The sequence below is a fragment of the Xenopus tropicalis genome, chromosome 6 (genome assembly GCF_000004195.4).
Source record: "Xenopus tropicalis strain Nigerian chromosome 6, UCB_Xtro_10.0, whole genome shotgun sequence".
Lineage (NCBI taxonomy): Eukaryota > Metazoa > Chordata > Amphibia > Anura > Pipidae > Xenopus > Xenopus tropicalis.
In genome coordinates, this window is record NC_030682.2 from 30,771,350 (window position 1) to 30,783,153 (window position 11,804).

Below are 11,804 nucleotides of genomic sequence, written 5' to 3' on the forward strand. Positions count from 1 at the left end.
TTGAGTTTACTAAAAAATCAATAAACCATAGGAGTGTTCTGCCCCCAATAAGGATTAATTATATCTTAGTTGGGATCAAGTACAAGGTACTGTTTTATTATTACAGGGAAAAGGGAATCATTTAACCATTAAATAAACCCAATAGGGCTGTTCTGCCCCCAATAAGGGGTAATTATATCTTAGTTGGGATCAAGTACAAGGTACTGTTTTATTATTACAGAGAAAAGGGAATCATTTAACCATTAAATAAACCCAATAGGGCTGTTCTGCCCCCAATAAGGATTAATTATATCTTAGTTGGGATCAAGTACAGGTACTGTTTTATTATTACAGAGAAAAGGGAATCATTTAACCATTAAATAAACCCAATAGGACTGTTCTGCCCCCAATAAGGGGTAATTATATCTTAGTTGGGATCAAGTACAGGTACTGTTTTATTATTACAGAGAAAAGGGAATCATTTAACCATAAAATAAACCCAATAGGACTGTTCTGCCCCCAATAAGGGGTAATTATATCTTAGTTGGGATCAAGTACAGGTACTGTTTTATTATTACAGAGAAAAGGGAATCATTTAACCATTAAATAAACCCAATAGGGCTGTTCTGCCCCCAATCAGGGGTAATTATATCTTAGTTGGGATCAAGTACAGGTACTGTTTTATTATTACAGAGAAAAAAGAAATCAAGTGTAAAATCTGAATTATTTGATTAAAATGGAATCTATGGGAGACAGGCTTTACGTAATCCAAAGCTTTCTGGATAATGAGTTTCCGGATAAGGGATCCCATACCTGTATACATTTGTATGTGCTTAATTAAAGAGGTACTGATATAAGATAGCAGATGGGTGCCAGTCCACTAGACTGTGCAGACATATTGTGTAAATGACATGTTTTCCCATTTGTAAATGGTGTAATGCCCATTTGTTTATACCCCCATATAGTGTGGGTGGGAGAGTGTATCGAGAAATATTATCAGATATCCAATGTGATGTAAGCACAGAAACTTCAGTGTAAAATTCCTCACTTGCCCTTTGAGTTTGGCAAATCTTTCAGCAGACTTTAATTTCCGGTAAAACAGGAGACATTGTGAAATCATCCAGCAAAATAAATAGACTGGATCTGCAGTCAGCAGTGTATCTGAAAGCTGAACTATACAGCATCTGCCCGAATTTTGCAACTACTTAGTGACATTCATTTTCCCCTGATTAATACAAATCTTTTCCATAAGGTAAGTCTGAATTTGATCATTTTTATACTGTTTACAGGGCAAAGTCTCGAAGTACAGTTAAGCTGCTGAGAATGCTCAGGAACTGGGGCTTTCTGGATAAGGGGTATTTCTGTAATTTGGATCTCCATATCTTAAGTCTACAGAAAAATCATTTAAACATTAATAAAACCCAATAAATTGTTTTACTTCCAAAAACAATTAATGGGATCATATGAAAGGTACTGTATTATTATAACAAAGGAAAAGGAAATCATTTTCAAAAATTTTAATTATTTTATTAAAATGGGAGGTGGTCTTGTAATTCAGAGCTTTCTGGATAACAGGTTTCTGGATAGTGGATCCCATACCTGTACTTGATCCCAACTAAGATATAATTAATATGTATTGTAGACATTCAATTCTATTATATTTATTTAATGTGTAAAGGATATCTTCATGGACTTAAGGTATGGAGATATAAATTACGGAAAGACCCATATCTGTAAAACCCCATGTCCCAAGCATTCTGGATAACAGGTCCCATGCCTGTATAACATTTTACAAAATAAAAGAAAATGTAATTCTAAGCAACTTTACACTATATGTTAATTAAACATTTTTAATGATTTTAGTGTTAATTCTAAATGTAGTTGATATTGAAAACAGTATCCTTTCCAATACTCTGCACTGCTGGTTATGACTACAGGTATTATTGAAGAAATGTTCTGTTGAATTTGGGCTTCATAAGGGCACAATATGCTTATGGTATAGCCAATCTTTGTGTTCTGTTTTAATTAAAAGGCTTAATTTTACCCTGGAGAAAGTCACGCAGCGTTGATGAAACACTTTGGATAAGGACCATGAACAGCAAAGAGTGCTGGGTAAGGCTCAACAGAGTCTACTTTCTGATCACTTTTAATAATGGGAGCAAAAATCAGAAATAAAACTGCTAATTATTTACGGTGAATAAATTAGTGATATAAAAGGTTTAGCATGATTCATGTCACTTCCCCAGGATATTTGGCAATTACACTAGTGCAGTGGAAAGTTCAGCTTAATATGTGCTGGGTACACAGTTCAGATGGCTGGCCTTGCTGTCATCTCACTGCAACAATAACACAAATAGTAGGTTTATCTATAGAGGACATTATATGACTGTTTTGGTACCCTTGTTCCAGACCAAAAATGGACAATATACAATGTTGGACTGGCCCCCAGGATACCAGGAAAACTCCCAGTGGGCCCAGGTGTCACCTGGGCCCTTTTGCTTCTAACTATGTAGCCTATTTAATGGTCATTCCCTATTTCTGTATGGGAACAAGGAAGCTTTATAAAAGAAGAATACAGTAGAGTATGTAGAGAAAGGACACTAGGAGAATAAAGAATTTGAGGGAGGACAGGAGGAATTAAAGTTTTGAGAGTGGGCCCATGGTCCAGGGTTTTCTTGTGGGTCCCTGCCATCTCAGTCCAACACTGACAATATGTTCCTTTATTGTGGGATGGGGGGGAGATGACCTGTTATAATGCTGGCTATTGTTGTGCAACACCAGCACTATAAATAAGCCCCACATACAAATCTCCTCTTGATATCATTTTGTGCCAGGTTCTTTAAAACCCATTTTCTAACGCAAGTGAATTGTGCAAGAACTGATGCTAGTTAGCATGTTATGTTAGGGCTCTGGCACACGGGGAAGATTAGTCGCCCGCGATTAACTCCCTGTTCGCGGGCGACTAATCTCCCCGAGTTGCCTAGCCCTGCCATCCCACCGGCGAACATGTAAGTCGCCGGCGGGATGGCAGACGCGGCGGCGCGATTTCGCGGAAGTCGCCGAAAAAGACTCGCGAGTCTTTTTCGGCGATTTGCGGAAATCGCGCCGCCGCGTCTGCCATCCCGCCGGCGACTTACATGTTCGCCGGTGGGATGGCAGGGCTAGGCAACTCGGGGAGATTAGTCACCCGCGAACAGGGAGTTAATCGCGGGCGACTAATCTTCCCCGTGTGCCAGAGCCCTTACAATGCAAAGTTGCTGACTAATTGCAGGCAACCTCTCAGTAACATGATGCTTTACTTGCACACAGTTAGAATCAGTAGCTTATCTGCACTTATTGCATCCACATTGTGCTTGTGGCATTGGAAGGTGGGAACTGCATGATTTCTGGTGCATTTGGCACTTGGCTTTATTAAAACTGCATAGTATTTCATTATTTAGGTGCAAGTCATGTGCAAGTTATGTGTGCAGTCATTTTAGGGTTCCATTGCATCTGTGCATGCTAGTAAAAAAAAGGTAATCTGCTTTTGCCCTGTGCACTGTGCACCTCATTCAGGAATAGTGAAGCAACCAACAATGTACAAAAAAGGATACTTTCCACGCAGGAGCCTGGCCATAAATTCCAGCTTTGTGAACCACACAGTGTCTGAAAATGGGTCACATGCTGCTGATTCAAGTCTATAATGATTTTTGTAGCGTATAGAAGCTATTCTGTTATACCTGGCCACCCTTTTACTGAGCTTTGCCTTGCAAGCAATGACTGTCTTTGCTGATGCTGATTTGACAAACGTGACTGTAAAATGAGGAAAAATGTCATAAATATTTTGAATAAATCTTCATTGCTCACTTTTATAGTACAGGTATAAGATCCATTATCTAGGAACTTGTTATCCAGAAAGCTCTGAATTATGGGAAGGCCATCAACCCATAGACTCTATTTTAATCAAATAATTCCCATTTTATAAAATGATTTCCTTTTTCTCTGTTGTAATAAAACAGTACCTCATACTTGATCCCAACTGAGATATCATTAATCCTTATTGGTGGCAAAGCAATCCTATTGGGTTTATTTTATGTTTAAATTATTATTATTATAAGTAGACAAAGTATGATCTAAATTACAGAAAGATCCCTTATCTGGAAATCCCCAGATCCCAAGCATTCTGGATAAGAGGTCACATGCCTGTACAATCCTATTTTTGGTTAAAAAAAAACGTATTGGGTGTAGGTCTATAAATCTCAGCACCAGGCCCTCGTGGCCCTTCTTGTTGCCCTGATTTAATCTTATACCAATATTTATTTTTCTTTGGCGAGTCAGCTGGCGCAGGGGTTATAAATTTGCAAATACATTAAGAAAGAATATATATATATATTCCTCAGTACCTTACAGTAGCTTTGATTTATTTTCAGGCAATGGAAGCAAACTGTTCAAACATGACACCCTTGAGCTCAGATTTTGCACAGAAGGAAAACACTGTATGCATTTTCGGAACTGGAGATTATGGCCGATCGCTTGGATTGAAAATGCTTCAGAGTGGCTTTTCGGTAATATATGGAAGCCGAAATCCCAGTTCTGCGAGTTTGCTGCCTAAAGGAGTGGAAGTACTAAGCCACAGTGAAGCGGCAAGCAAAAGTCACATCATCTTTGTGGCAGTTCAGAGAGACCATTATAGTTTTGTCACTAAGCTTAGCAGAGTCTTGGAAGGGAAAATTTTAGTGGATGTCAGCAACAATCTGAAAATAAACCAGTACCCAGAATCCAATGCAGAATACCTTGCTCAGCTCGTGCCGGGTGCTAAGGTAGTAAAAGCATTTAACACAGTGTCTGCCTGGGCCCTGCAGTCAGGTACATTGGACGCCAGCAGGCAGGTAAGTGCTCTATATTTAGATGTCTAACAGGAACTCTCTGACATTCTTACTGTTTCCATAAATACAAATATATAGAGCCTGTATTTTAGATTAAAGAAAGAAATGTGCAATTTCTATAACGTTGATATATACATGACATATATCAATTTAAAGGTTATGTTGGGAAGAGCACTTTAACGCTACAAAAAGAACATTTCTTTTCATGATTTATTTTTTTTTACTGGGGTACCAGATATAGCTTCAACAAAGCAACATTAACTGTAGGATCATCGGTGTTTGATCCTGTAAGTCAGGAAGAAAGAAGCACGTCTACATTGGTTGCTTTTACACCTTTAAATTAAAGTCAAATTGTTCAGATTGTACTTATAAGAGAAATGCAAATTAATATGACTAGACTTTAAGACATTAACTATTTTTACACTGCCAATGTATTGAAATGGAACAACAGCGCCACCTGCTGGTCAGGTGTGCCAACCGGTCTGTCAGTCAGGGGAAAAGAAAACTCTCCTGATTCTGCTCTGCTTATAAAAGAGCAGAAATACCTTAGATGGAATTTTTTAACGGGAGCAACATCAGAAGGAGGAATTTCTGCTTCTTCTTCTTCTGAAATTTTCTCCCAACTGCCAGATCCGTTGGCAGCACTAACCAACAGGTGATGCTGCTCAATTACATTATATATTTAATTAGATTAGCAGTAGAAGAAAAAGAATTTGCCTTTCTGCATTAAAGACGTTTCTTAGTTAAGGTGGGAACACCCCCATCCTTCGTATTTTTTATCCAAACTTCAGCCCTTACACACTCTTAACAAAAGCTGGGCCTGAGCCATTCACATTTCACTTGATATATGTTCATACAAAAGTGATTATAGCACTAGGGGCAGATTCATCAAAATGTGAGATCAGAGCTCACCACAGAAGCACTCAGCCCCTTTTTATTCATTGGAATAAAAGAAGTGTATTTATAAAACGGTGAACTCATTGATGAATGCACTTCTAAAAATCCCATTGGAATGAGTAGAAAGTGGGTGAGTTCTTCTGTTGTGAGCTTTAATTTTACACTTAAATCCCCATAAGGTTAAATATTCACGTTGTTGGTGCAATTTCTACATAATATATACCAAATGGAAACCATAATAAGCCCAGAATCTTTTCTGCCCTAGGTTTTCGTATGCTCTAATGACAGCAAGGCCAAGCATGCCGTTATGGACATTGTGCGTACCCTTGGCCTTACTCCTCATGATCAAGGATCCCTTTTGGCCTCTAAAGAGGTAGAAAATTATCCTCTGCAGCTCTTCCCAATGTGGAGGCTTCCCCTGTGTATTTGCGCAGGGCTCACTGTGCTGATATTTCTTTATTGCCTTATAACTGATGTGATCTACACCGCTGCCACTGAAGAAAAAGATGTATCATTTCGTATTGCAATTTCCATCCCCAACAAGGTCTTCCCAATAGTCTCACTGATACTGCTGGCTTTGGTTTATATTCCTGGAGTGTTTGCGGCAATTATTCAGTTACACAGAGGAACCAAATATAAGCGTTTCCCTGATTGGCTCGATCGATGGATGCTGTGCCGGAAGCAGCTCGGACTGGTAGCACTGTCATATGCCTTTCTGCACGCAATTTATACACTCGTTATTCCAATTCGCTATTATGTGAGACACAGGATAAACAGCTACATCATTACCCAGGTAACAGAACTCATATTATACATTAAACACCACTCATTTCATTCAATACTGTCTCTACTTTTAATGCCAGATTTAATAAAGTTGAAAAAGTCATTTGAGTTATTGGGAAATGTTCCTAATGTATCATTCTTTCCTAACAATTTCTCTGAGTTATTGGATTTTCCTGTATTTCCCACACTGTGATAAACGTTTCACAATTTTGTACTTTGGTCGACTAAATTTGGAACAGAATGTTTTTGGCCTGTAGGATAAAACAGTCTTTGCCTGTTAAAAATTGGAGAACAATATCTCGATTTTGGAAATGGTTCAACAAATGTCTTTTTATCATTCTGGAGAAAATTAGGAAAAAATGTATATTTTAACAATTCATTTAACAAATAATTTAACTAAACTTTCATAAATATGACAAAACTGAAGGAAAATTCCCAACCTTTAATAAATCTCCACCTAAAACCCATAGACTTGTGGCTCCCCTTACTAATACAGCACTGACTCAACACTGTATCGGAGAGGGGTTGGGGGAGGAATGTAGAAGTCACCTCTCATGCCCCTTACGTTGCACCTCATTCACAGGAATAAGGTAGGAAGCGGCATGAGATGTATCCATATCAGCACCCTGCCCTTACTGCTGCCAGGCCGTAGTCAGATTAGGTGGCTGGACACCAGGAAATAATTTGGTGGGTCTCAAACCTTGTGTGCCCTGCTGGCCCAGGCTTCTCTGGAAACTTTGGGCACACCCACCCCACCCCAATTGCAGGTGCAAGTAAGAGTAACACAGCACACACAGAGGTAGAGGGGAGGAGTAGGCTGGTTGGGAGTTGCACAAGAGAAGGGCTTTGTGACTGGGGTGGCGGCCCTTGAGGTGACAGTCCTTGTGAGCCCTGAACACCCCAGTCCGACACTACCTATGGCAGGGGATAAGGTCAGGGCTTAGCTGCACCACCTGCAGACCCCTGGGCCAAGTACTACTTATCTCTCACATCTTTTTGAAGAGAATGTATTCTTACCTGAAAAGTGGCAATTGTGCATGCAGGGGAAAGTATAATAGTCCCAATTCATGTCGACAGCGAGAATTCCAAGGTCACTAGCTCCTTTAATTAGGGAGTGTATGTTTTGTCTGGAAGAACAAGGACAGGTTGAATTTTGAAAAAAGACCAAACTATGCATGTTAGCACTGTTTCCCCATAAAGGAAAACTATACCACAACAGTTAATATCATACTTAAAATGGCAATTTTTCTATTTAGGAGTACCCAATGGCACATACTAGTAAAAAGTATATATTTATAAAAATTCATTTAGATGAAACAGGGTTTTACATATGACCTGTCTGATGGGCTACATTTTTACAGAGACCTACACTGTTTGGGGGTATACCTTTCCTTTAAAGTAGGACAGTTATATAATAAACTCCTAGCCAGCTGGAATATGGTTCTTCTAAATTTTCTGTAAATCCAAGTTAATTCTTTATGCTTTTCCACATCTGTAAAAATAAAAATAACATAAATTAGAGAATGAGAATCTGCCAACTAAATTCAGACAAGCTGAGTGTTCTGTGTGCCAATTCCCAAACAAGCTCAGTGACAACATAGATATATGGAAGGGATGATGTTGCTTTAATCTTGGTCCAGTAACATTATGGATTAAGCACTGTGAAATGAATGTTACTAACAAGGAAGGCTTCATTTTTATGTTCTAGATACGAAAAAACGAGACCAGCCCATTGGATAACACCATGGCTTGGCGCACAGATGCTTACATAGCACTGGGAATTCTGGGATTCTTTTTCTATGTCCTCTTGGGCATAACATCCTTACCATCTGTGAGCAATGCAGTCAACTGGAGAGAATTTCGATTTGTTCAGGTTTGTTAAGGACCATTTTACTTTGCTCAGCAATAGCTTGGAAAGCATGCCCTATTTACAGTACATTTCATCTTCACAATGTCAGACGCCAGATAGGGTCCTCTAACGGTAATAGCTACAGAACATACAATTTCACAAATGTATATGTTAGAAGGGCTTCTCTTGTGATAACCCACGCAGGCTGGAAGACAAGGTATGCCGCTACGCTCATGTCACACAGCTGATTTGCTAGTAGGGATCTAACATGCACTATACGCAATCATTCCAAAAGAAAATGGATAGATCTATTTAAAGAGCTACTATTTAGCCCTAGAAACATATTCTTGTTTTAGTAAGGCATATGGCACTTAGGCATATGGCACTTTGAGCAGACAACCGCCATAGACATCTCAAAGGTGATGTTTACAATTAGGGACAGATTTATTAGAGATTAATACATAAAAACTCACCAGTGTTCCATTCATTCCCTTGGGATTTTTAGAAGTATATTTATCAATGAGTGAAAGTTAGTTTACCAGTTGATAAATACGATTAATAAAATCCCATAGGAATAAATAAAACATGGGTGACTCTTTATTTTGCTAAATTATAAATCTATAATTTTATGTCTATAGACTTTATTTTTAGACAGTTTGCCATAGGCCTTTGTGTTTTATTTTTTCTGACTTTTGAAAAACATCTGGGAGATAACCAAAGCAGATTAATATGAATGTACACCTATGTGAGAACAAGGTGATATGTGAGAGATTTGGGGGCAGATTTATCAAAAGGTGAGGTTAGAACTTATAACCCAAACGTTCTATATTCATACATACACCCACATTCTATTCATTGAAGCATATTTTAGAAGCATATTTATCAAATGGTGAGTTCTAACTGCACTCATTCATAAATACACTTCTGGAAATCCCACAGGAATAGAATGTGGATGAGTTTTTATGTATTAAGGGCTAAACTCACAATTTGCTAAATCTGCCTCTAAGGGGCTCAAACAACCAAACAATCTCTGAATATACAAAATGAACATGTTTTATACAGAATATTTAAAGCAAACATTTATAGATGCCCGACACCTTCAACCCATTACTGGGTTTTAATCAGGTGCATAGAGAAACAGAAAAAGGCCTATACTGGGTTCCAGCATGGATGGCATCTATATCTGCATAAAGTGCAGAATAGCAATAAATAAAGTTTTATTGATAACATCTTTGTAGAACATATTGAAACAGGAACAGTAACACCAAAAAAGTAAAAGTTTTTTAAAGTAATTCAAAAATAATGTACTGTTGCCCTGCACTGGTGAAAGTTGTGTGTTTGCTACTGTAACACTACTATAATTTATATAATAAGCTGCTGTGTAGCCATGGGGGCTGCAAAAAAGGACAAAAGGCACAGGTTACACAGCAGATAACAGATACGTTCTGTAGGATACCACAGTGTTTTATCTGTTATCTGCTATGTTTCTGTGTTGTGCCTTTTCTCCTTTGAATAGCGGCCCCTGTGGCTACACAGCAGCTTTGTTTGTATAAACTTTCTGAAGCAAACACAGCAGTTGTACCAGTGCAGGGCAACTGTAGATTATATTCTAATTACTTTTATACACTTTGGTGTTACTATGGTTCTTTAAATTCAAGGTTATTGGCAGTAGAAAAAATACAAAAACTACATAATGTTGTTAAATAACCCCTTAATATAGGTATGTGGTATTTGGTAGAATTTTAGAGACTACTGCCGTCTTTCCTTCAGTACTCAAATAATATGCATAAATGGTCAAGCACTAGTAGATCTATCTTTTCTGTAGTGATATTTTTTCTTGTTCCCTCTATATATTTAGTCCAAACTTGGATACCTCACCTTGGTGCTGTGCACAGGGCATGCACTGATGTTCGGCTGGGACAAGTTTCTCAGTTTCTCCAGGTTCAGATGGTATCTTCCTCCTGCGTACACACTTGGTCTTGTGATTCCTTGCACAGTGCTGGTCTTAAAGCTCATCCTCATCACTCCATGCCTGGATAGAAGAATCACAAAGATCCGACAAGGCTGGGAAAAGTCTCCTACTGGAAAGCCATCTGAAAATGGTGACGTTCCTTTACAGTGCAAACTTTAGCATCTCAGTGAGCGAATAAGTGAGCGTTTGGTATGCCCAGCTAGCACATTAAGTTACCATAGACTCCATAGGTGCTGTATAACAATGTGCTCAGCAGATACATATTGTAGCCAAATCTGGAATGCAGCACGTGTACAGTGTATGAACCTGTATGTCTATTCCTCACTTAGAAATTCAGTACACTTACTAAGCAGTTCTGTGACCCAGAAAATAAAGATTATTTCCAGCCACAGAGGTGGTTTTCAGGCTCAGTTAGACATCTGAACGGAGATGGCAGCATTACAGATACAGTCAGCCAACTTGTTCCTACACTAAAAATGTTTATGCCCTATAAAAAATTATAATTGTGTCTTATTTCTTTATTGTATCTTTAGCGTTCCAGTTTAATGATTTTGGATAAATCACTTTCTATTAAAGATATTTTCAAAACAATATAAGCTTTGCCTGGGTTTGGTTGTTGAGCAAAACTAAGGGACTTGATGTATCAACCTTCGAATTTTAATTTTTTGCTGCAACTTTTTTTTTTTTTGCACAGAACTCCCCAAATTCAAATTATGGTTTACAAAAGTCAAATCTTTCATATTTATTAAGCACAAAATATGTAATAAAACTTGTGAGCTCATGTAAAAATCAATAGGAGTTTTGCCAGGTAAAATTTACAATTTGAATTTTTCAATTTTTTGTGAGAGTTTGCAAACCCAATGAAAATGACAATAAGAATATGAATTGGATGCATTCAAGTTTTTTTCATGTTTTGTTTCTATTCAAATCTTTTAATAAATAAATCTTTTATAAAACGCTTGAGTTTAATAAAATTTTGAGTTTATTTAAATTGAAAAAAACGACAAGAAGAATACTTTGATGCATTTGGGGGTTTTTTTGGTTTGATTTAATCAAGTTTTTTATATTTATATTTTGAATAAATAAGCAAACACCCGAGTTTAGTAATATTTTGAGTTTATTTGAATTAAAAAAAAAACTTCACAAAATTGAAAATTACTAAAAAGGCCTCTTGGTATTGTCCCACCAACCTCTGGGGGTTATAAGGACAAACGCAGAAGCTAAACTTGATCCCTAACCAGTGGCTCAGGGGCAACATGTTGCTCCCCAACCCCTTGGATGTTGCTCTCAGTGCCCCAAACCAGGTAGTTATTTTTGAATTCCTGACTTGGGGGCAAGTTTTGGTCGAATAAAAACAAGATTTACTACCAAATAAAGCCCCCTGTAAGCTGATAGTGTGCATAGAGGCCCCTAATAGCCAATCACAGCCCTTATTTGGCACCTCCATGAACTTTTATGG

General features: G+C 38.0%; 1 protein-coding gene across 3 annotated transcripts; it reads left to right on the forward strand.

The window, feature by feature from the left end:
- Positions 1 to 1,087: 1,087 nt before the first annotated feature.
- steap4.2 (STEAP4 metalloreductase, gene 2) lies at positions 1,088 to 11,303 on the forward strand. Of its 3 annotated transcripts, none has more exons than XM_012964299.3 (6): positions 1,089 to 1,231; positions 2,012 to 2,091; positions 4,389 to 4,847; positions 6,007 to 6,534; positions 8,233 to 8,397; positions 10,232 to 11,303. In XM_012964299.3, the coding sequence occupies exons 2-6, from the start codon at positions 2,071 to 2,073 to the stop codon at positions 10,502 to 10,504; spliced, it is 1,446 nt and encodes a 481-aa protein (XP_012819753.1). In that variant the 5' UTR covers positions 1,089 to 1,231; positions 2,012 to 2,070; the 3' UTR covers positions 10,505 to 11,303. The 3 variants fall into 3 exon arrangements, with proteins under 3 accessions (XP_012819754.1, XP_012819753.1, NP_001120430.1); NM_001126958.1 differs by having other exon boundaries at positions 1,188 to 1,231; positions 10,232 to 10,933; XM_012964300.3 differs by lacking the exon at positions 2,012 to 2,091 and having other exon boundaries at positions 1,088 to 1,231.
- Positions 11,304 to 11,804: the final 501 nt, after the last annotated feature.